The sequence below is a fragment of the Arvicanthis niloticus genome, chromosome 4 (genome assembly GCF_011762505.2).
Source record: "Arvicanthis niloticus isolate mArvNil1 chromosome 4, mArvNil1.pat.X, whole genome shotgun sequence".
NCBI classification, from domain to species: domain Eukaryota; kingdom Metazoa; phylum Chordata; class Mammalia; order Rodentia; family Muridae; genus Arvicanthis; species Arvicanthis niloticus.
The window spans coordinates 48,785,489-48,807,927 of NC_047661.1; the positions used below are offsets into that span (position 1 = coordinate 48,785,489).

Below are 22,439 nucleotides of genomic sequence, written 5' to 3' on the forward strand. Positions count from 1 at the left end.
ACTTGAGCTGCTGCCTGTTGAGGAACCTCTGGCTGTTTCACGTTCCGATTAGAGTTCACCTTTCCTTTTTCAAACCGGCCCCACAGGGCAAGGGGCAAAGTGCTCCAAGTGTGATTCACGCCTTGGCTCTTTCCATTGTGAGACTCCAGGAACGGGCTTGCTCAGCTAGGTTCCTTCGGAGGTAGATCCAGAGTGGGGAAGCAGAAAATCCATGATAAAAAGTTGGGAAACTGATTGGGATCAGAGGAAAAAAATGAAACGTACCTGTATACATACTTCCCCTTTCTCGCTGAGGTTAGAAATTCAAGGCTTAATGGACATGAACCACCACTCCCGTCTTCTTAAAATTGTATTTTTATGATTTTTATGTGTGTGTGCACATGTGTGTGCAGGCACATCAGATTCCCCAGGAGTTGGAGTTCTGTGCAGTGGTGAGCCTCACCGTATGGGTGCTGGGCACCAAACTCAAGTCCTCTGCCTCAGCTGCCAAGCCAACTCCCCAACTCCATCTCTTCTTCTTAAAAGATAGATTGTTGGAGGCATTTTAGGTAGACTGTCTGTGTATAGTGACACTCTGCAAAGAAGGGGAAGGTGCTGTGTGTGCGGGGTGTTGCTTTCCTCGTGTGCTACTGAAGTTTTCCTATAAATAAGGACTTTCTTGGGGCCAAGTGGATTATTAAATACTAATCAGTACAGTGCGTTCCCCATGCTTTCTAGTTATGTTAGCCATCAGCTATGAAGCAGCTAGGAGGTACTGAAAATGTTTGTCTTTTTCTTTTCCTTTGAATAAATATATCATTTAGCTGTAACTCAACCCCTTTTGGGGTGTTTGTGTGTGTATGTGTGTGTGTGTATGTGTGAGTATGGCCCTCCAAAGTCAGCATTTTAAAGTCTAATGGATAGTCAATGATTCTGTATTTAATAATTAGTATAGACTGTCATGATAGCACTTGAGTTTTCTTAAAATTGTAACTATTACTTAAAAGGGAAACTTACCTTTTCATTTAGATGTTAAAGAAGTTGAGTATCATTTCCTAAAATACAAGAATATTATTCCTAGCCTTGTGCCTTTTTAAAAAATGTTTTTAGAAAAATTTACCTTCATGTTAATATATGTGTGCATATTGCCCAAGCAGGTATCAGTAAAAGGTGTCAAATTCCCTGGATCTGGAGTTAGGGATGGTTGTGAGCCACCATGTTGTTGCAAGGAACCAAATCTGAGTTTATCAGAGCAGAAAGTGTTTTCAACCACTGAGCTGTCTGTCCAGCCCCACTTGGATCTTTAAAGTCTTAGTTACCTACTATAATCTCACCAGTGGTAGATATTCAGCCCATTATCCTCAAACTTGAGTAACGTGTAGATTGTCTTCAAGATAATGAGTTATTATGCATCCCCAGAATCAGATAATTTATACTACTGACTCTATATTACAATATAAACATTAAACAAGATTAAAAAAAATACTGTGGCTTATAACTTAGTATGAATATAAAATCAAAATCTCCAGGCATGGTGGATCATGCTTTAAATCCAAGCACTCAGAAGGCAGAGGCAGGGGGATCTCTTGAGAGTTGCAGACGACTCAGGGAAAAATAGTCTCAAAAAAATGTAAAAAGTAAAAATAAATCTACAAATTATAGATATAACCTCCCCCCCCCCCCAAAAAAAAAAAAACCATATGACATGGTATTTTGAATCTTTTACTGGTTGCCAGCAGTGTGGTTCTAGGTTTAGTCCTTGCCCCTCAGCCTGCCTACCCAGTCAGTCTCCCCTTTCAGTCTGTTTTCATGCAGTACCCGCCGGGGACACCGCTGTGAGCGTGTCAGTTAGGGGTCCAGCTGGTTTGTATTTTCCTATTAGCACTCTAGGAAAATGTCTGGTTCAGGCTAGTGCTGTTGATGCAAACCCTGGCTCTGGAGGTAGGTAGCAGTCCATTTGTCCAGTTGCTTAGCCTTTCTCTCAGGTCTCACACCTATAAAATAATGATCAGAAACAGAATTGCTTTCTGGGTTCAGTTTATACAAAGTGTTTAACACAGCCTGGCACTGCCATGATCTCTCACTTGTCTCCTCTCATTCATATATGATTGGCTGTGGACGAGTCCTTAGGACATTGCTGCCAAAGAACCAGCAGTGCTGGGGTGCCCTGCCTGCCCCATCCAGCTTTGCAGGTGCTGCTTCGAGTGCCCTGGACTCGAGTTGTTAGGCTTTTCAGTTAAGTGTAAGTAGCCATGATTAGTTTTATCCACATAGTTAATCTGTGTAGTACAGATATAGACTATTTTATCATTAAAATTTGTCATACTTTATTTTGTATGTGTACAGGGGTATGTGTGTGCTGAGAGGCAGGAGTGTGGAGGTCAGAGGACAACTTGAGGGACCTTGTTCTGAATCTACATGTAGTCCCAGGGACTGAACTCAAGTCATCAGACTTGGCAGCAAGCTGGTTTCCCTGCTGAGCCATCTCTTCAGCCAAGGCTGTTTTCTAGGGATGCTGTGTTGTTAGACTGAGACTGACTGCCCAGTACCTCAGGGAACACTGAGTACATGGTGGAGCCTGTGTGCGGCATTTGGACCCCCTCCTCTGTGCTTCTGACCCAATCTGACTGGATCATGGTGTTTCTTTTATCCTCTGCTGTACTCTCTTGCTTCTGATGGATGCTATTTTTTCCCTCCCAGGAAGATTCCATTCTTACTCTTTGGGGTTGCCCAGCCCATCCGGAAGCGGAAGATTTTTTGAAGGCTGTTGGACACAGTTCCACCCGAGCTGTGTAGGAAGTCTGCCCCTTCCAAGCTTACATCTGTTACCATGATTGGCATTGCCTTTCCCAAGTCACTCACAGACTCACTTATTAATGTCTACTATTCTCCTGCAGATATTGTAAATAAAAAGTGATTGTCCTCTGAAAGTTTCAGGTTAAAGGAAGAAGCAGCTGGCTTGTGTCCTTATGTTTCCTAAGAAATAGCCGCCTGTGAGCTTGGGTCTCTGATGGACAATACTTGTGTAAAGTACTTTGTCCAGTGGCTTAAAGTAAACACTAACTTGTGTTCCTTTCTCTTTGAAAGTCTTCTTTTTATGTTCATCACTATCTTTTGTCATTAATCATTTTCAGGTGTTAATTATTACATCTGGCTCACAATTGAAATCACCGAAGTCAGTAATGCTAAATATTAAAATCAAGTAGGAACTGCCTAAATGATTAATTATGGCCATCGGAGTTCTTATTTCCGAGAAAGTCCTTGATTACTGCACAGTGTGGCACGCCCGGGCAGTGTTTCAGAACTGGTTGAGCTCTTTGGAATGTAGGTTATTGGAAACCTTAGAATGAGCCTTCTATTAGAAGAAAGAAACAACTTGTTTAGGTGGTATGTCTCATTTTCACCCCCCGAGTAAGAACAGAAAAGAATTTCTTCTAAGTAGCTTCTATAATAAAATTTTATAGTGTGGCCATCACAGTCAAAAAGGAAAAAGGAAAAAAGACAAAACAAGACACCCAATGAAATGTGGGTTTTTGTGTAAATCAGTAGGAGTTTATTTCATTTTGCTAATTACTAATGCTGTTTGTTTTCTCCTAATCATGCGCAGGTTTGACTTTACACATAAAAAGCAGTCGGGTGGTGCCGGCCAGTTTGGAAAAGTAATAGGGGTGCTGGAGCCCTTGGCCCCAGAGGACTACACTAAGTTGGAGTTTTCCGATGAGACATTTGGGGCCAATGTCCCAAAGCAGTTTGTTCCAGCTGTTGAAAAGGTAATGGTGAGCAAGGCTCTGCGGCACTTGTCTCTGTCTGAAAGCAGCTTATTTGGTATTAAATTATACTTGTGTTCTGTCGTGTTTGTGTCTACCGTGGTTCCTTGTAGTTAACCGTCTTTACGGAACCGTCTAGCTTTCCATCTTAGACCTCCGACTCAGTTCCCATGCTCTGTTAATCATATGTGTAACCTCTCTTCATAAGTTGGTACTACCACACTGACTGTAATCAGTCATTGCATTTATAGTAGTCTGTGGCGCTATGGAAGTTTGTGAGTGCTGTTGTAGGAATGCTCCGTCGCTAGGAGTCCCAGCGCCTGGGTTCGGCTCCCACAGCCTTTCTGCTGCTGCTGACCCTACTCCTTGATACATGAGTGTTCAGAGCTAGTTTGCTTCTTTGAGACAGGGAGACTATATGTATCTCTGAATGGCCTCAAATTCAGAGATCTGTCTCTGCTTCCTTTTTAAATTTGTAAATTGGGAGTAAACTAAGTTACCTGTACCCTTCACCTCTATTGAGGCAAGGTAAGGCGGTGTGGAGGAATTGCAGAAGGCAGTGCACACATAAAGGCCCAGTGCTTACTCTGCTTTCCTATCACTTGCTTAAGGCCTCTGTACACTCTAAGAAATTGTTTATTTTGTGGACAGCTGGTTATAATTTTGTTTTTCAGGGGTATAGCATTTTTTGGTAATATATTTTATTTGGTATACTCTTTTTAAGATAATACTTTGCCATTCACACACTTGTAAATATCAGACGACTCAAATTCACACAAGAGAAGAATTTACATAGTTTTCATCATACATAATGTATAATTTTGAAATGTCAGAAGTGTAATCCACTGTGCGCGTAGCTGTGTGACTGAACTGGGGGAGTTCTGTAAGTGTTTAAGTGACTGAAAATGAATTGCAGACTCGCTAGCTGTGCTCTTGAAATCTATGCAGTATTTTTGTATATGAGTTATACCTCAGTGAAGCTGTCTTTTAAAAGGTGAGTTGTATTTGGGAAATGAAATTCCCTTTAATTCTAACAACAGTTCTAATTGTTGTTAAGAACAACATTTTTATGATGTGGTTTTTATGATGTGATCTGCCAGTAAGGCAGAGCAGTGATGTAACAGGGACTCGGGACACAGCCAATGCTTACACATAGATTGGTAAGGTTAGCGACCATTTCCTTACTCTGGAATTAAGGTCCTGCTGTCTCTGTAAGGGAGCGTGAGCACTGAGTCAGTCCTGAAGTTGAGATTATGGGATGATGATGAGTGCTTTTAGCTTCATGTTTCATCCAGCTCACACCTTGAGATCCTGTACTTCTCTACAAAAGTGCTTATGTAAATGCCGCACTTACTCAGAAATAATTTTGAAAGGTGAAAGACAGCATGTATCCTAAGAACATTACACTTCTGAGCAATAACCTCTTTTGGCATTTTGGGCAATTCACTGTAAGTGAAATCTCATTGTGGTTACATTCATTCGTTATTAGGGGTTTTTGGATGCCTGTGAAAAAGGGCCTCTTTCTGGTCACAAGCTTTCTGGGCTACGGTTTGTTCTGCAAGATGGAGCACACCACATGGTTGATTCTAATGAAATCTCTTTCATCCGAGCTGGAGAAGGAGCTCTTAAGCAAGGTATGTAGTGTGCTAATGAACTCTGTATCTGTCTTCCTTGGGAGAGCATCATAGTCTCAGAAGCGGTACTGTTGGTCTTCCCCTCCATCAGAATTTGGAGGGAGGATGGGAGCTAAGGATGAATACTTACAGAGTATTTGGGTGTGAAAGGAGATGGCTGTGTTCTCTTTCTTGCAAAAATCAAGAAAGAGCTCTAAATTATCTTCCCTGTTCTAAATTATCTGGACATTTATTTTTGATGTGTTTTAAATTCATATATAATGTAAAGTTCTAGTTTCAATAGAGAAGACAAATGCTCAGAACTTTAAGAAGTATTTTAAAGATAAATTAGTCATGTTATTTTAACTGATTTATTTAAATGTCAAGGAGCTCATACATTTGTAAGTATTTTTTTAAATATCACATTTTAAACTGTTAGGCATTATTATGAGAACGGAAAAGTGTTTTGAAAGATTTCAGTAAACCTTATCCATAATATAGACTTCCTGCTAAACTGCTAAGTCTGTCAACCTTACATTTGCTCACACATCATACATACATTTATTAAAACTGTGAACTAGAACTCTGAGATGTTGTGCGCAGGCATATCTGATTTTTTTGCTCTTAAATCGGGGGAAACAAATGGCAGCAAAGTAATTTGACATGAGAATTATCCAGCAAAAGAACCTCACACCTGCCCTGAAGTCAGAAAACTCATTTTCTCTGCCTCCTTATGTATATCTGGTATTTGTCAGTTCCTTAGTAATGTATAAAAGTGTCTTTATATAAGACATAAGATTCACATAACAGCTCAAAAATATTTTCACCAAAGAGTTAAAATAGTCTGGGAGAATTAACTTCTTGATCTATTTTGTAAGCATTCTGCAAATCAGAATTCTATTGATTCTGTATGAAATGTGAGCCTTTTGAACTGATTTTGGTCTTAGTTTGCATCTCTGGTTCCTGTTAGGCAGTGGCTGGGAGGGCTCTGCTCTCTACACTAGCTTGTCAATTCCTTATTTTAGTAAACTTAGTCATTATAATCTAGTTTGCTGTTGTAAAAAGAAAGAGTGACCTCCATTTTCTTTATATCAACTGTGTATTAAGTAGGTTCTGTAGTCATGATGTAGGAATTTGATCAGTCTGAAGAAAAAGAAAATGATGTGGATGTTATTGAGCATAACTCAGATTAGAATACCCACCTTTTGACCTTGAAATGTTCATTACTTTAATACATCTTAAGTTAAAAAATTATTAGTTTATCACTTTTTAGAAATGCAATTGAATTAAAAAGTACCAATTGTTTTATGCTGGTTCTTGACTAGAAGATTGTAACTTTCATGGAAGTAGAGGTTAGATAAAGCTAAGATTATCTGGTTGACAGTTAACATGATTTTATCCTTTCTAACTCTTCCTATATTTAAATATAAATAAATATAGATGTATTTGCCCCTAATAGGCACATATACCAATGACAGCATCAGTGAGATATGCATAGCTGCGCAGTGGATGTGCAGACAGAAGTCTGGGTTACAGCTGAGATAACAGGTTGTACAGACAAGCCAGGTATTAGCATGAAAATAGCTAATTTGGGTTCTTCGTCTCACTATTTCTTCATGATTAAAGCCAAAAATATATGGGACTATATTTTATTCATAAATAAATGTAAATATTTGCCAAAAATAGAATGTAATTTTAAAAAGAAAACCATTTAAAAAGAAAAGTCATTCGATTTGGAATAAAAATGAAGATTAATTTTTAAAGTCCTTAAAAAGAGGAAGTTTTAAAATGTTAAAAGTGGATACCTTTGGGCTGGAGAGATGGCTCAGTGGTTAAGAGCACTGACTGCACTTCCAGAAGTCCTGAGTTCAATTCCCAGCAACCACATGGTAGCTCACAACCATCTGTAATGGGATCTGATGCCCTCTTCTGGTGTGTCTGAAGACAGGGACAGTGTACCCACATACATGAAATAAATAAATAAATCTTTAAAAAAAAATGGATGCCTTTAGTCCCACAAGAGATAGGCAGATGTATGAGTTCATGGCTAGCCTGGTGGTCTACAAAGCAAGTGGGACAACCAGGGCTACACTGAGACATTCTGTCTCAAAAAAGCAAAACAAAACAAATTAATAATAATTAATGTAATTAAATAAAATCAAGTATAGGAAGTTCTTGCCAAACAGTAAAGAACTGGTGTGTGTGTGTGTGTGTGTGTGTGTGTGTGTGTGTGAGTGTGAGTGAGTATATCAGTGTATCAGTGTATCAGTGTATCACTGCATGTGAGGGTTTCTGGATAAGAATGTTGCTTGCTAACTGAGCTTGGTATTAGAGTGGCTTATACTTAGATTATTGTGTCTAGTATTATATAAAGTAAAATATACTAAAATATGTGACATAGTATCAAAATTAGGAGATAGTTTAGATTTTTATGTATGACAGTTTAAAACAAAATTTGAACTTGCCTCAAAGATCAATCAGTGATGTAACTTAAAACTGAATTGTGAAACTAAATGTGCTTGGTCTGGTTTGGCTCTATGTCTGTGAGTGTTGCTATCACCTCCAGAGAGAACACAATGCTTATTTTCCCAAGCACTGGGAAAATAAACAGTCGGAACCATGTCTTTACCTCGCTGACCCAGCAGTCTGTTCTCTGGGATCTCTTACCATTCCATGCCAGGTTTCGGGCTCTCTCCTCTCCTTACTGTGTACAAATAGGCCCATCACTTGAACTTCCCCAGACTGCCTGGGAATATTACTTGGAAATGTACCTCGCATACCTTTAGGCGCCGTGAGTACAGTCCTTCCTGCTATGTGGCCTTTGACCTAGAATTGTGCCATGTCACTTATTTCCCAACATGTTTGCTTCAGTTGTTGCTCATAAAATTTATTGATTCCTTGTGTGTACTGTGTTATGTTGAGTACATGAGTGTCTTGAGGGTTTCAGCGCGGTGAAGAGACATAATGCCCATGGCAGCTCTTACAAAGAAAACATTTACTTGAGGCCAGCTTACTGTTTCAGAGGTTTAGTCCATTATCATCACAGCAGGAAGCATGGCAGCATGCAGACATGATGTTAGAGGATCTGAGATTTCTATACTGTGATTTGTAGGCAGTAAGGAGACTGGATTCCACACTGGGCAGAGCTGGAGCATGGGAGGCCTCAAAGCCTGCCCCAGCAGGGACACACTTCCCCTAACAAGATCATACTTACTCCAACAAGGCCACACCTCCTAATAGTGCCATTCCTTATGAGCCAAGCATTCAAACATAGGAGTCTCTGGGAGCCATACCTATTCAAACCACCAAAGCGAGTGAGCTTATCTTCACGGTTGTTGGGGGCCGACTTTTAGCAGAAAGCGGCTATCAGCTTTGCAGCCATCTTGAGCCATATACCCTGACATGAGACTTGGATTACAATAGCCTACAACAGCTGAGAACACTCCGATAATCTTGGTTTAGATACCTTGAGATTAAAGGCGCGTGAGATTAAAGGTGTGTGAGATTAAAGGTGTGTGATCTAAGAGTATGACTTAGAAGTATAGAGATCAGAGTTAGAGACAAGACCTAAGGGCATGATTAAAGGTGTAACTTAGAGGCGTGGCTTAGAATCAGACTATAGAAGACAGAACCAGACAGACGAGAGAGAGAGAGAGAGAGAGAGAGAGAGAGAGAGAGAGAGAGAGAGAGAGAGAGAGAGAGAGAGAGATTCATACACATCAGACATTAGGTAGAATCTGCCCTCACCCTCCCTCTTGCTGAACCCCGACCTGCAGACCGGAGCAGTAGCTTGGGCGGGGATACAGTGGCCGCCCAAACGTGGGTCGGCCCAGGCCTCAACATTTTGCCTGGGCTGCAACACACAGTGTGACCTTAGAGCTGAGAGAATTGAGATTCGGAGCAATTAGTTTCATAACTCAGGCTGACATACTAGTTTGGTGGAGCTTAAGGTTAAACCTAGAGTCGTCTTAGCCCTTGACTACCTCCTCATTCAGCCACTTAACACCTGGCCTTCTGATACGACTGTTTTTACTAGTGGATTGAGATAGACTCACCAGTGTTTCTGTTACATAGACTTACTGGGAATTGGGTATTAGAATCTACAGGTAATTTTAAGAGTGCTATATTCAAATACTGAGACACTGCATAAATGGCATAGAAACTTGAACATCTCTGGAGTTTGGTACCCAGCTGAGGTCCTGGTGCCAATCCCCTCCTGGTCCTGAGGGTTGGGATTACATTGTTACTCCAACAGTGACCACACTCAAGTCTGTAGTGTCTTTAGAAGTGCTTATATGAACATACTGGAATGGTTTCTAGTTAATGTCTTATGAACAGACTGATGCCTCTGGGAAAACTATGGTTATTTTAAAACAAAATAGCTTCTGAGTTATCTTTCCTGTGTTTTGTTTAAAACCTTTTATTTGGGGACAGTGCAGCCAGTCTGTGGCTAAATATTCTGCTCTAGCCCCACTACTAAATTTTTGTAAATATTTGAAGTGTAAATATTTGAAGTTTTATTTTAGTTTTCTGTAAATATTAGTCAGTAAGTAACTAAAAAGTGTAATAGTTGTGTATTAGATGGGACCAAAAAACACACAACGAGTTTTATGTTAAAGTGGATGTTAACATCTAGTCTGATATTGTTTTAGTTATTGGTGAAGAAACTTAAGACCTGGATAGACTGTTTTCACAAGAATCAAACAACTTGTTAGAGATGGAAACTGAAAGCCCAAGTCTCAGTCAGGCAGGGGAATTGGTCAGCCTAGAAAAAGAAAGACTTCTCAGAAGTGACTTGATTCCTCTAAGCACCTCTCCTGCCCTGTGATAAGTTATTGGGGTGTGTGTGTGTGTGTGTGTGTGTTTGTGCACGTGTGTGTGTTTGTGCCCGTGTGTGTGTGTGCGTGTGTGTGTGTGTGTGTGTGTGTGCGTGCGCACATGAGTGCTGAGGACCAATAAGAAAGAATGGGTTTATGTTGGTCTCACAAGTAATGATTCCAGAGAGAGCAGTTAACATAGCCTTATAGTTTACATAGTGCTGGACTTGATGATTGATGTTTTCTGTGCTCTGTAGTTTAATGAGATTTAAGGAACTTTTCAAACGCATGCTAATGGAAATACACCAGAGTTAAATGTTATCTCTTTGGAATTTTTACATAGATAACTGTTACCATTACTATAAAAAGAAAAATGAGTCCAGGGGAACTTTAAGCTTATCGTTTTGTACCTTTGGGAAAGTGCCATCTGTCTCATGTAGAGCTGGAGAGAAGTTCACTTCAATAACTAATATACTTAACTTTTTTCTTTCTGTTTAAACCTAGCCTTGGCAAATGCCACATTATGTATTATTGAACCTATTATGTCTGTGGAAGTTATAGCCCCAAATGAATTTCAGGGAGCAGTGTTCGCAGGAATTAACCGGCGCCATGGAGTGATTACAGGGCAAGACGGAATTGAGGACTATTTCACACTGTATGCAGATGTAAGTACATCATTGATAGTCTCTCGGGTTTCCTTCACACTGTAGCTCAGGCTAGCCTGGAACTCACAGTAACCTGGTGCCTCAGCCTTATCAGGTTATCCCTCTTTGGTCACAGATATGTCTTACTTTAATTAGACACAGAAGGTAATCAATTAGTTTTGGTTTTGGAAATTGTGGAGCAAACTGAAACATTTGCTTTTGAGTTTGTAGCTTCTACTTTGTGGCAATTTGTGTAATTTTCTGTGAGAGCAACTTTTAAGTGCAAAAACTAAACATAGGATTCTTTATATCTTGGCTATATATATTTTGGTGAGTTTGTTTTTCATAGGTATATAATTACTTTTCCCCTATTTTAACCTTATTTGTATAGCTGCTTTACTGTGCTATAGTGTTTAATTCCCTGATCTTTACCTGTCTTAACTTAAATCTCACAGAGGAGAAAGTATCAGTCACTTTATAGATAGCCTCTAGAAAGATGCCGTCAGTGTATCATGTAAGACACAAAGGAGGGCTTGGATGCAGCTCAGTGGTATGCATGCACTCGGCCTTCATGAGCCTCTGGGTTCTGGGCCCAATGTCACACACACACACACACACACAGAGAGAGAGAGAGAGAGAGAGAGAGAGAGAGAGAGAGAGAGAGAGAGAGAGAGAGAGAGAGAGAGAGGCGCAGGCAGTGGAAACTCATTAACATTTTTCCAGAAAAAACACATGTGAATGTGAATGTGTGAACTGGAGGTAGTGTGGGGATAAGAAGGGAAGACCATCAGTGGTATGCAGTCTGAATAGAAAAATTTGGTATAATTATACCTGTCAAAATTATTTTCAAATAGAAATTCCAATCTGGGATAAGACAGAAGTTGCTCTGGCTTTTGCATTTTTTAAACTTAAAATTGTCAATAGAAAGCTAATTGTAAGGCATTAAATTGATATAGCCCTGTATTTGCCTCAAACATTTTCAACAAGTGGTGCTAAAATATTTTTTTATGTTTGTTTTTAGGTTCCCCTAAATAATATGTTTGGTTATTCCACTGAGCTTAGGTCTTGCACAGAGGTAAGCAAGTTAAACTTCACTTAGGTGCTCTTCCAAAGAGCACTGCACATTAACTACATCCTGACTTGCATGAGCCAACACCTCTCTCTGTCTGTCTTGAACCTGCAGGGAAAAGGAGAGTACACAATGGAGTACTGCAGGTACCAGCCGTGCTCGCCAGCCACACAAGAGGAGCTCATCAATAAGTATTTGGAAGCTACAGGTCAACTTCCTGTCAGAAAGGGAAAAGCCAAGAGCTGACTCTCCTCACTTTGAATAGACTGACTGTTTGACACCAGACTTACTTACGGATGATGGAATCTGGTAGAATGAATTCAGATGGCGGAAACAAATTTAGGAGCCCTGCTGTCTCACGTTCAGGAGCTTCATATATATGCAAAGATAACTATGTATTTAAACTGTATTGACTATTTTTATTGTTTAGTAAAGACCTTAAATAAAATTATATTATTACTGAAGTATACTTAATATTATTTAAGGGAAGAAGAGAATAATTTTCAGCTTAAATTATATATAAATTTACTTCACATTTTTTTTTTTTTTTTTTTTTTTTTACATAAGGGCTATGTGTATTCGGCCTCAAAATTCACAGACCTCTCACCAAGTGGTAGGGTTGTGGGCATGCAACACCATGCACATGTATGTACATCTGTGGTTTGTGTGTGAATGTACATGCCAGAGGTTGTCTTTCGTAGTTGTCCTCGAATTTAGTTGTTTTAGGTAGTCTCTCAGTAAGCCTGAAGCTTCTGTGTTGCTGAACAGAAAGCCCCAGGGATCCTCCTGCCTCTGCTTCCTAGCACTAGGATTACAAACATCTGCTGTGACCACCTCTTTTCACATGGCTCCTGGGGGATTGAACTCACGTCCTCATGCTTGCCTGCCCAGCGTTTTACTTACTGAGACAACTCTCCAGCTCCCTAATTTTTTTTTTTTTATCATATGATGTAGCATTCAGAAAAGTTGGAAAAACAGTACAGAATAACCATGTAGCTTCTGCCATTTCTATTCAAGAGTCAACAGTTTTCAATGGTTTGCTTTTCAAATAAGTTGTCCATTGTCTCTGTGGCATACATTGATATTTTAAAAGTCACTCTCCTGAGGTTGTGATAGTAAATGTACATCCTGACATTTCGTGGGGTATCATCTCATGAGGCTTTCTGCTTAAAAGAGAGTCGTTATAATCTTACTAGAGCACCTTCAGAGTCTTCATTGGACTATGAAATACTAAAAATAGCAGGCAAGTGGCCTCAGTTTGTGGCTTCTCCAAAAGTATAACCACCTCTGCGTTGCGGTACAGAATTGTTGCAGTCTTGTATCAGACAAGAACAAGGCATTTACATGTGCTCTCTTTAGTTGTATTCATAGATTCCGATAAAATAGACTTTGAAGAGTTGCTCCTTCATCATCATGATATATTGTAGGTCCATTTGAGTCCTGAGAGTTTGGTCTATATTGTATTCATTAAGATTAAGAAGGAACAAATGTTAAGCTTTTGTTTCCAGAGGAAGTTGGCTTTTCTCAGGCTGTTCTGTATCCTTTTAAGAATTTTCTCATCCCGAACCACTAATGCCACATACATACCCTAGTCTGTTATACTTACTGCATAAAACTAGATAATAGAGATAACCTAAATTGTTTTTATTTCCTGTGGGGTATTTGACAGACTCTCTTATATGGCAAAGACTAGCCTTGAACTCCTGATCTTCCTCCTGCCACCTCTGGTGTGCTGTATCATAGATCTGCACCACCTTTTACAGAGTTTTTGATTTGTATAATTTCAGGATAAAATTTTATGGCCTGCTTTTAAATTAGATGCATTATCTAATTTAATTCATATAACCCTGTGAATGCTGTGTCATTGTAACAAGAGCAACTGTACAGAGATAGTAGATTCTTTGAAGGCCATGCAGTCATTAAGTTTTCAAATAGATACTGTGGTTCCAGTTATTCAGTAGCTTCATGTGTGAATGTGTGTGGTTATACCAGAACATCAAGCCTGGGGACTGGTTTGCTTTAGGTACTATGAGTATATTCTCAGTAAGGAAATAGTCTCATAGAATTTAATGCAGTCTCTGAATATTGAGAATAATCAGAAAAGTGGGTAAAATTGTGTATGGTGGTGGAGAGAAGTTAAGTTATAATAAGAATCCTGGTATCTAATCCATTAGTGACATTTCATAGGCAATGGGAGGCCCACATGGGAGTGTGAGTGAGTGGAACAGGATCCCATAGAAACAGTTCCAGTAACAGCCCACATCTGTTGCTAGCTCATTAGTGATAGACCGATGGTAAAGACCAAACAAGTCGATAGCATGGAAAAGATTAATGTGATATTAATAAATGAGGATTCTTAGGCTACTATTTATAAAGGATAGTTTTAGCTAATTTAAAGAAAGTGTTAGCTTGTGTTGGGGAGAGGCCGCACTAGAGGCCTCACTAGCGACTGTCACCTCGCCGCACTCTCCTGACTCACTTAAAAATTCTCTGGAGCTTTAAGTGAGGACCCAATTCCATCTCTAGATATCCAGGCTCCCTGGAACATTTCCAGTTGATTCCAGCATGCATTTGATGTTAAAGACTACTACAGTGTTACCTGTACATTTTTTTCAATTCTAATGTATAATATCAATATCATTTTGTGTGATACCACTTTTGGGCTATTGCTCCATCAGCTGATAACAGATATTAAAGAAATACATTTGAGTTTTCTCTTATTCTATTTCTTCCTGCTTAATTGCTTGTGAATCAACAATATTTAATCAGTTTTGAAAAGTAGAAATCTTTGCATTTTAGTATTTTAACATATGGAATTTTTAATTTGGTGCAGCCACCAGAAAGGAGTGAATTGTGACGTGTTGGAATTGCCCCATTGCAGAAGGTAGCTCTTTGCATTGCTGGAATGATACACTGTTGAGTCAGAATTGTAAGTCTTCAGCTAATTTTGCAGTGTTTCACTGCAGTAAGCAATTTATACTCCCAGAAATCTCATGCTTAGATTAGGGAGTATGGCGGTTGAGTCTTGTTTAAAGTTAGGGAAGGTCACAGAACTGACCAGAAATTTCTAAACTGAGAAAAATCTGTAATAAACCATGGGGTCTTAAAGGACTAACATTCAAGTCCAAGTACAGGCATTTAAACTGACCTTCAAATGAACTGTCTTAGTGTTCTGTTTCTGTAAAAAGCCATGGCAACTCCTATATGAGAAGGTGTTTAATTGGGACTGGCTTATGGTTTCAGATGTTTGATCCATTATCGTGGTGGGAGCATGGCAGCACACAGGAAGCCGAGGTACTAGAGAAAACTGAGAGTTCTTCATGTGGACATGCAGACAGCAGGAAGAGAGAGACACTGTGCCTGGCTGGGCCTTTGAAACCTCTAAGTCCATCCCCAGTGACACACTTCCTCTAACAGGGCCACACCTCCTAGTCCTTTCAAATAGTGCCACTCTCTGGTGACCAAGCATTCAAATCTGTGAGCCTGTAGGGGCCATTCTCATTCAAACCACCTTGTGTACTATCTTTAAAAAAAAAGTCATTCAAGTAGGAAAAATTGAAACTGAGTAGAGTAAGATGGAGTTGTGGACAAAATTCTGCTACTACTTTTGATCTATCTTGAAATTCTGAAAGTTCTGGAGCCGTTCAGTGAGTGTGATGCTAAATGCAACTGCGGCTAGCTCAGTGACTCAGAATTTACACTCCTAAGGCAAAGAGGGCTTGGGGAGTTCAGGTTTTACTTTGTGCCAATGCAAATGAAGTGCTTGCTCTGTTGTTAGCTGGTGAAATCAATGTTAATGAAATCAAGCTCTCAGCCTCAGCTGTGTTAGCAAAGATTCAGCTGGAGCTTTGCACACAGTTCCTCTTCACGCTCTATCAAAATTGGCCAACTTCAGGGTTATGTTGTTTGCTTACTTGGCTAAATTTCGGTCACTTGTAAGCCTGATGGAGAATGTCTTTTGAAAGTAAGAAATACCTTACTGGGATAATTTATCTTTTCAGCAATGCAAAGGGCTACCTTCTGCACTGGGAAAATTTCCAGCATGTCACAATTTGGTCCTTTTGGATGGCTGCCGAATTTAAGATTCCATATGTTAAAACACGAAAGCTGAGCTACCTTGTAGGAAGCGGTTGACAGAACGGTTAGAGTTCACAGGACAGCAGCGTACTATGATGTACACAGTGCTCATAGGATCTATGTTGAAAGGTCGTTTAGGGAACTTTGGTTAGAAAACCTATCTGTTGGCTTGATTTTGGCTCAATGCAGTCATTACATATTGCTTCTTGGGTGTGTTTAAAAAGTACTTGTCTTCACTGTTGCCCAGGTGGGAGAGCTTCTGTGTGCTTTCAAGGATTATGCAGGGGATTTAGAACTTGTTGAAAGGAGTGGATATTGGGGAGGTAAATAGACAACAAAACAAAACAAAAAAACCAACACACAATTAGATTTGCTTCTGGTTATTTTGTTAAGCACCCTTGTCTAAAATCTTTATCTGTACAGTAAACTTAACCATTAGCCAATAGTGCAGACTAAGTATTATGATCCATTTTTAGTGGTTACCTTGACAGCCATAAGAAAACGGTGTTCCCTCTGGAAAACCATGTGGACAATTTGGGTCTCACCTAGGAATGTACTATATGAGAGTCTGGGAACTTGGGGCAGTAACAGCAGGAGACAGCTCGGACAGCCAGCATTACAATAAACAGCAGTCTATGTATGACATTGCTAAACTGGGCTGTTTATGTCAGGTGTATTGACTGCATTTCAAGCCTCTGGTATTTTCAACTCTAGGTGGGCAGACTGGGACATGACTTCATCATCCATCATAAGGCCACTTCTGTGTGCTTTTTTATTTTGAGGCTAATGCCTCAAAATAAAGTCAGTGGCCGAGGAACCTGGCTCAAGGGTTTAAGACAATGACATAAATGTTCTACTATTAAAATTTAATAATTGTGAGAGGCAAGCGATGGCAACCTTCCCTGGATGGGTTCTTCCCTCCCTGAGGTGATACGTCACTGAATTTGATTGTTACATATTATGTTGGCTTTTATAGATTATTTACACCAACACCGGGTCCTGGTTGTCCTGATGGATAAAAATAAGTGTCTGGTACTTTCTGAGCTATATCTATCAACGTTTAAGTGTGTGTTTATAGCTTTCATCATGTGAGACAGTGTGCTATTTATAAGATTTAAATCAGCATTGGGGTTTGATTTAAATTACAGGTTAGCCCAAATTTCCATGCGCACCAAAGTTTGCAAACACATTTTATTATTTAGAAATATAAATATTTATTTGAAAGTGTGTATCACGTTAAAAGGGAGTATTTGCCAGAGCTTAAGTCTTTCCTTACCATTTACTTTCGCTGAAAAAAAAAAAAAAGTTGACATAATAAGTAAGAACAATTTAGTAACATAAAATAACCACAATACGTCCAGCGTAATGAAAAATACAAACTCAGTGGCAAAACCTTTTCCCAAAGCAATCGTTGATCCACCTGCCGTTTGGTGGATATGCTGAGACTGTCAGGCCCAAGCAGGTAGGTGCTCGCAGAGTTCAGCACCAAAGGCAGGTCAGGTGAAAAACAAGGCAGGCTTCTGAGCATCTACTTCTAACTGCGAGCTTGCCTGGGTTGCTGGAACGCCTGGACCTTTGCTTTTATACAGGAGTGATGACGCAGGGTAGTGGAGTCATTTTGTTTAGATTATAATAGAAGCAGATCGTTTCTTCTCTTTAGAAATTATTGAACTCGTTTTGTGCCATAGCTGATCCTTCCACGGTTCCAGAGCCTTCTTCTGGGCTCTGTAGCTCTTGACAATGGTAATTTACTTTAAGGGGTTTACCAGGGTACCAGACCAAGTGAATACGGCAGGGAATGATTTCCTAGGAAGTAAAGGCCTAAATATTATTAACTTGAAAAATTTAAAATAAAAACAATTCGATATACAACTTCGCATCTTACCTGTGTGGAGAATTCATGAAGTAGAACAGTGAAGTCAAAATCAATGCTGTCATCATCCGTTTTCTAGAGAAAAGAAAACAAGAGTTAGTATAACCAACACCCGGGGGTTTTGTAAGCTCAGGATTTGTGAGGCTGTGTCACGTGACTCCTGTGGGCGGTGCCTCAACGCTTCTGCTGCAACACCTTGGTGGTGCTCCTGACCAAGTTCGAGAAGTCACAGGTTTTGTTTAGGTTTTGTCATAGAGGTCTGGTTGAAAGTCCTTAAAGCTTTTTCTCTCTGGTATTTATGGGTTTGGCTGAAGTCTGTGAGGATTAGGAGAATCAACTGGTAATCTAGGTACTGTATATGTACCTCTGATGTGTTCGCTGTGCTCTACTCTGAGAGTCTGGAGAAAAGCACGCTTTCTACCGTGCCTGCCACGGGTCAGATGCGGCGCCCGGCCATCGATACGTGTTCTCATGTGATTCTTCTGTCTTACAGGATTCAAAACTAGGTCTGACTCCAGCCTCCATGTCCTTCATATGTGTTGCGTGAAGCGCTCCCATAATGTTAAAACCAATACATTAGGTATGTTTTGGCTGGCGGGTATTTGTCCTCACGCTTCATTTTCTATAAACTTTAATAGTCAATTTCCTAGTTAGATTTTGCATTATTTTTATAGATCAAGGGTACTTTTCTCTTTACTAGTAAAAATAGGGTTCTTTTAAAAACCTCCGGCCGGGCGGTGGTGGTGGCGCACGCCCACGCCCCAGCACTTGGGAGGCTGAGGCAGGCGGATTTCTGAGTTTGAGGCCAGCCTGGTCTACAGAGTGAGTTCCAGGACAGCCAGGGCTACACAGAGAAACCCTGTCTCGAAAAACAAAAAACAAAAAACAAAAACAAAAAACCAACCTCCGGTCTTTAGAATATAGCTTTAAGTCTTCTACCGGGTTTTTAATGAAACTACTAGAGATATGAAACTACTAGAGGGGTGACGACAGAAAAAGACTTGATGCTGGGCTTTGCCTTTGCTGTTCTTTTTTTTTTTTTTTTTTTTTTTTTTTTTGGATATTTTATTCACATTTCAGATGTAACCCCCTTACCCTATCCCCCCCACGTCCAGGAACTCCCTATCCCATCCCCCCTCCTCCTGCTTCTATGAGGATGTACCCCTACCTACCCCCCCCCACTCCCACCTCCCCACCCTCGAATCCCCCCCCCCTCACTGGGCATCCAGCCTTCACTGAACCAAGGATCTCCTTTCCTACCTATGCCCAACAATGCCATTCTCCCCTACATATACAGCTGGAGTCATGGGTCCCGCCCTATGTGCTTCCAGGCTTGTGGTTTAGACCCTGGGAGCTCTGGTTGGTTGGTATTGTTGATGTCCTCGTGGGGCCACAAACCCTTTCAGCTCCTTCAGTCTTCTCTCTAACTCCTCCATCGGGAACCCCTTGATCAGATCAATGGTTAGTTGTGAGCATCTGCCTCTGTATATTTCAGACTCTGGCAGACCTCTAAGGAGACAGCTATATCAGGCTCCTGTCAGCATGCACTTCCTGACATCCACATCAGCGTCTACCTTTGGTGACTGCACATGGGATGGATACCCAGGTGGAATGGTTCTTATCAGTGGAGATTTTCAGAAGCCTTCTGCACTAGGTGAGGAGAAAGCTGAAGAGGAAGATGCAAGAGGGGCGGATGTATCGGAGACTGCTCTTGTACGGGACTTTCTTGCATTAGTGAGTAGGTTTCTCTCTGGCCTGGCAGTATAGTATACACAGGGGTGTTCAAACAACTGAGGCACAAGCCGCACAATCAGAACTCACCAGGGAAAATCATCTTTCATTAGAGAATAAGTTACCGGCCCTCCTTTTACAGCTACCCTTCTGCACCTGTGGGCTGTGCAACCAAGAACAGAAAATATAAATTCTGAGCATGTGCAGGCATTTTTTGTTGTTGTTGTTGCTGTTCTCTAAATAGAACAGAATAACAATTGATAGAGCCTTTACGCTGTCCACGGGCACACTAGAGATAAAGCACTTCAGAGAACACGTGAGACTTGTGAACAGATACTGTGGTGGGCTTGGGCCAGGCCCACAGATGCAAGGGGCTGACTTCTCAGTTTGTATCACTTGGAGGCGTGTACTCGGCCTCGCTTGGCGCTCACTTGATGACTATCTTTTCTTCAGAAGGAAAAGCTGATCTTTCCCAAGTTGTCCATCAGTGGACCCCCTGCTACAGGCCCGGCTCAAGGCCCGGCCTTCCCAGGTATTCTTAAACCTTTAAAACTGATTTTATTTATAGATTTTTTTTTCAAGGCAGTACTTTCTAATTCTGCTTTTGAAAATAACATTTTTTTAAACATGTGTCTTTGAGATAAAGCCTTATGTAGCCCACACTGGTTTGGCACTCTATAGCTGAGGCAGGCCTTGAACTCCTAACCTTCCTGCTTCTACCTCTTAAATAATGAGATTAAAGGCAAGTACTACCATGCCTGGCTTTAAAAGCAGCATTTTTGAATGAAATTAAGATAGTCTTCAACCTTTAGGTAAAATCAGGCTGGGCTTTATATAAATAATGGACTCCAACTATACTTACTAAGTCATTTTACTTAAACCACAGACCAGTACCTAGACTGTGTGTGATTCAGGGAGCCCGCCTCACATGGGGACGCTGTAGGTTCATTTCTGCAGTGACAGAAAGAAAGGTATTACCCATGTTAAATGTGTAAGTTAATGATAATCTGCATAACTACAATGTCCTTACTAAAGCCACTAAAGCAACGCTTGCATTGCTGCCTGTCTGCCTCCTTCCTTCAGAAGGATGGGCCTTTGAAACCAAGCCCAAAGCACAGCATGTTACAGAACTGCAGAGGTAAACAGTATACCTCCCAGTCTGCCCTTACCACATCAAGCCCTGCCAAGAAGTCATTATTCTTAATATAATTCAAAAATAACCTCTTTGGTTTCTATTCAAATTATCACAATGTCAAGTGCTTATATTCCACATTATTATTATTATTATTATTATTATTATTATTATTATTATTTCTGTAACTTAGCACTTTAATCTTCCTGGAAACCATGAGGGAACCTTGTTTGACCCCATCTTTGTGACCCTCCGACATGTCCCCTCTAACTCCTAAATGGACAGACTAAGTCCTAATAGAATCAATGTGGTTTTAGTAGATAGAGTAAGTAGGCTTATACTATTAATGTACATGATCGGAAAGAGACTTCTCAGCAGAATAGATATGACTGGTGAGGTGATTTCTGTTATGTATCTTGGGCTAGTGGAGGGAGAGTGTAAGCTGGCATAAAGTCTGGAACCGACTAATAGTGAGTGGCAACCTGGTAGAGTCTTAGGGTTAGGGTTACATACTTTTAAATGTGAAGTGGAAACTTAAGGGTTCTTTGGAAAGTTGGTTGGATGGTGTTTTGCTGGGGCAAAGACGTGAAGGAACGTTTCGTTAAAGTGGACACAGGTGAAAGACTAAAGCAGACTCGTGAAGGAAGCAGACATTGGTTAAATGATGTTCTGCTAAGACAAGCACATGAAAGGGCTTGTGAGAAGGACTCTTCGCTAAAGGCACACATGTATTGGTCTGCCTTACATTGCGTAGTTGAGCTGCATTTGTCAGTACTTCATAGAGAGAAATGGACTAAAAACTTCTGGTGACGCAGCCACACTTACAAGGACAGATACCCTCTATTTCCTGCAGCCTCCCTGCTCACTCTGTAGAGCCATACAAGCCTTGCCACTCCTTCAACCCATCAGCCACCCGGCTGCCAGGTTTCCTGTCTCAAAGTCCCTTCTCTTGCTCCCTGTGCCTTTTGGCTTCTGCTCCAGTGCCAGCTCTGGTTCCATTAGCCTTAATTTGACTATGTAAGTTGCCTTTCAAGACCCTGTATTTCCTTTTCTCTGCTTTTTTTTTTTTTTTTTCCATAGCACTCCCCCATCACCATTTGATTGGTTTATTAACTTTTTAATTTGGCTTTTTTTTCTAGAATGGTCTTATTAAAGTTGACATATGTGTTTTGTTCACTGCTGCCTCCTCAGTCAGTCCCTAAAACAGTACCTGGGCCGTTGCAGTCACTCAGATATTTGCTGAATGAATGAAATGTAATTAAAACTCTCGCCATGATGGTTGCCATTTCTTTTGGTTCAGCCCAGAGCACCAGGCGAACTGTGGCTTGGCTGGCCCAGCTAAGGTTCAGGTTCTTACCAGCTGCTTCACACTGCTGAGCTGGACCAAGTAGTAGTGCAGAAACTGGGTCGTCTTCTCCCACATCACATATGAGCTGCCGAGGAAAGCCAAGTCCCACAGGGGTCTCAGTGAGGGGTCAATGTGACCATGACTGTCTGAGAGAAGAAAGAAGCACACTTGTACTAAGACATTTTTAAGACAAAATCTGAGGGGCTGGAGTAATGACATCAGGGATGTGGTATTGGATCACCTCACAGCAGTATCCTGATTGGGACGTGTGTTTAAGATGGGCTCCAGTTTGCTATGCCAATAGTATAAACGTTCTCAATGGCAATTGTAGCACTATGCACATATAAACCAATGCTACAGTGACATTAAATATTAATTTAGACATGTGC

The 22,439-nt window shown here is 40.6% G+C and overlaps 2 protein-coding genes across 2 annotated transcripts in view; one reads left to right on the top strand and one right to left on the bottom strand.

Annotated features, from left to right (window-relative positions):
• The window catches only part of Gfm1 (G elongation factor mitochondrial 1), a 51,413-nt gene extending 39,060 nt beyond the window's left edge, over nt 1-12,353 (top strand). Inside the window, exons 14-18 of the mRNA XM_034500214.2 lie at nt 3,587-3,749; nt 5,236-5,380; nt 10,681-10,841; nt 11,842-11,895; nt 12,004-12,353. Coding sequence (XP_034356105.1) covers nt 3,587-3,749; nt 5,236-5,380; nt 10,681-10,841; nt 11,842-11,895; nt 12,004-12,135 — 655 coding nt within the window. The 3' untranslated portion in view covers nt 12,136-12,353. The remainder of the gene's footprint in view (nt 1-3,586; nt 3,750-5,235; nt 5,381-10,680; nt 10,842-11,841; nt 11,896-12,003) is intronic.
• A 4,789-nt stretch (nt 12,354-17,142) lies between these two features.
• Nucleotides 17,143-22,439, bottom strand: part of Rarres1 (retinoic acid receptor responder 1) — a 36,027-nt gene continuing 30,730 nt past the window's right edge. Inside the window, exons 4-6 of the mRNA XM_034500533.2 lie at nt 22,060-22,196; nt 17,852-17,914; nt 17,143-17,772 (exon numbers count right to left, since the gene is read on the bottom strand). Of these exons, the coding sequence (XP_034356424.1) occupies nt 17,623-17,772; nt 17,852-17,914; nt 22,060-22,196 (350 nt within the window). The 3' untranslated portion in view covers nt 17,143-17,622. The remainder of the gene's footprint in view (nt 17,773-17,851; nt 17,915-22,059; nt 22,197-22,439) is intronic.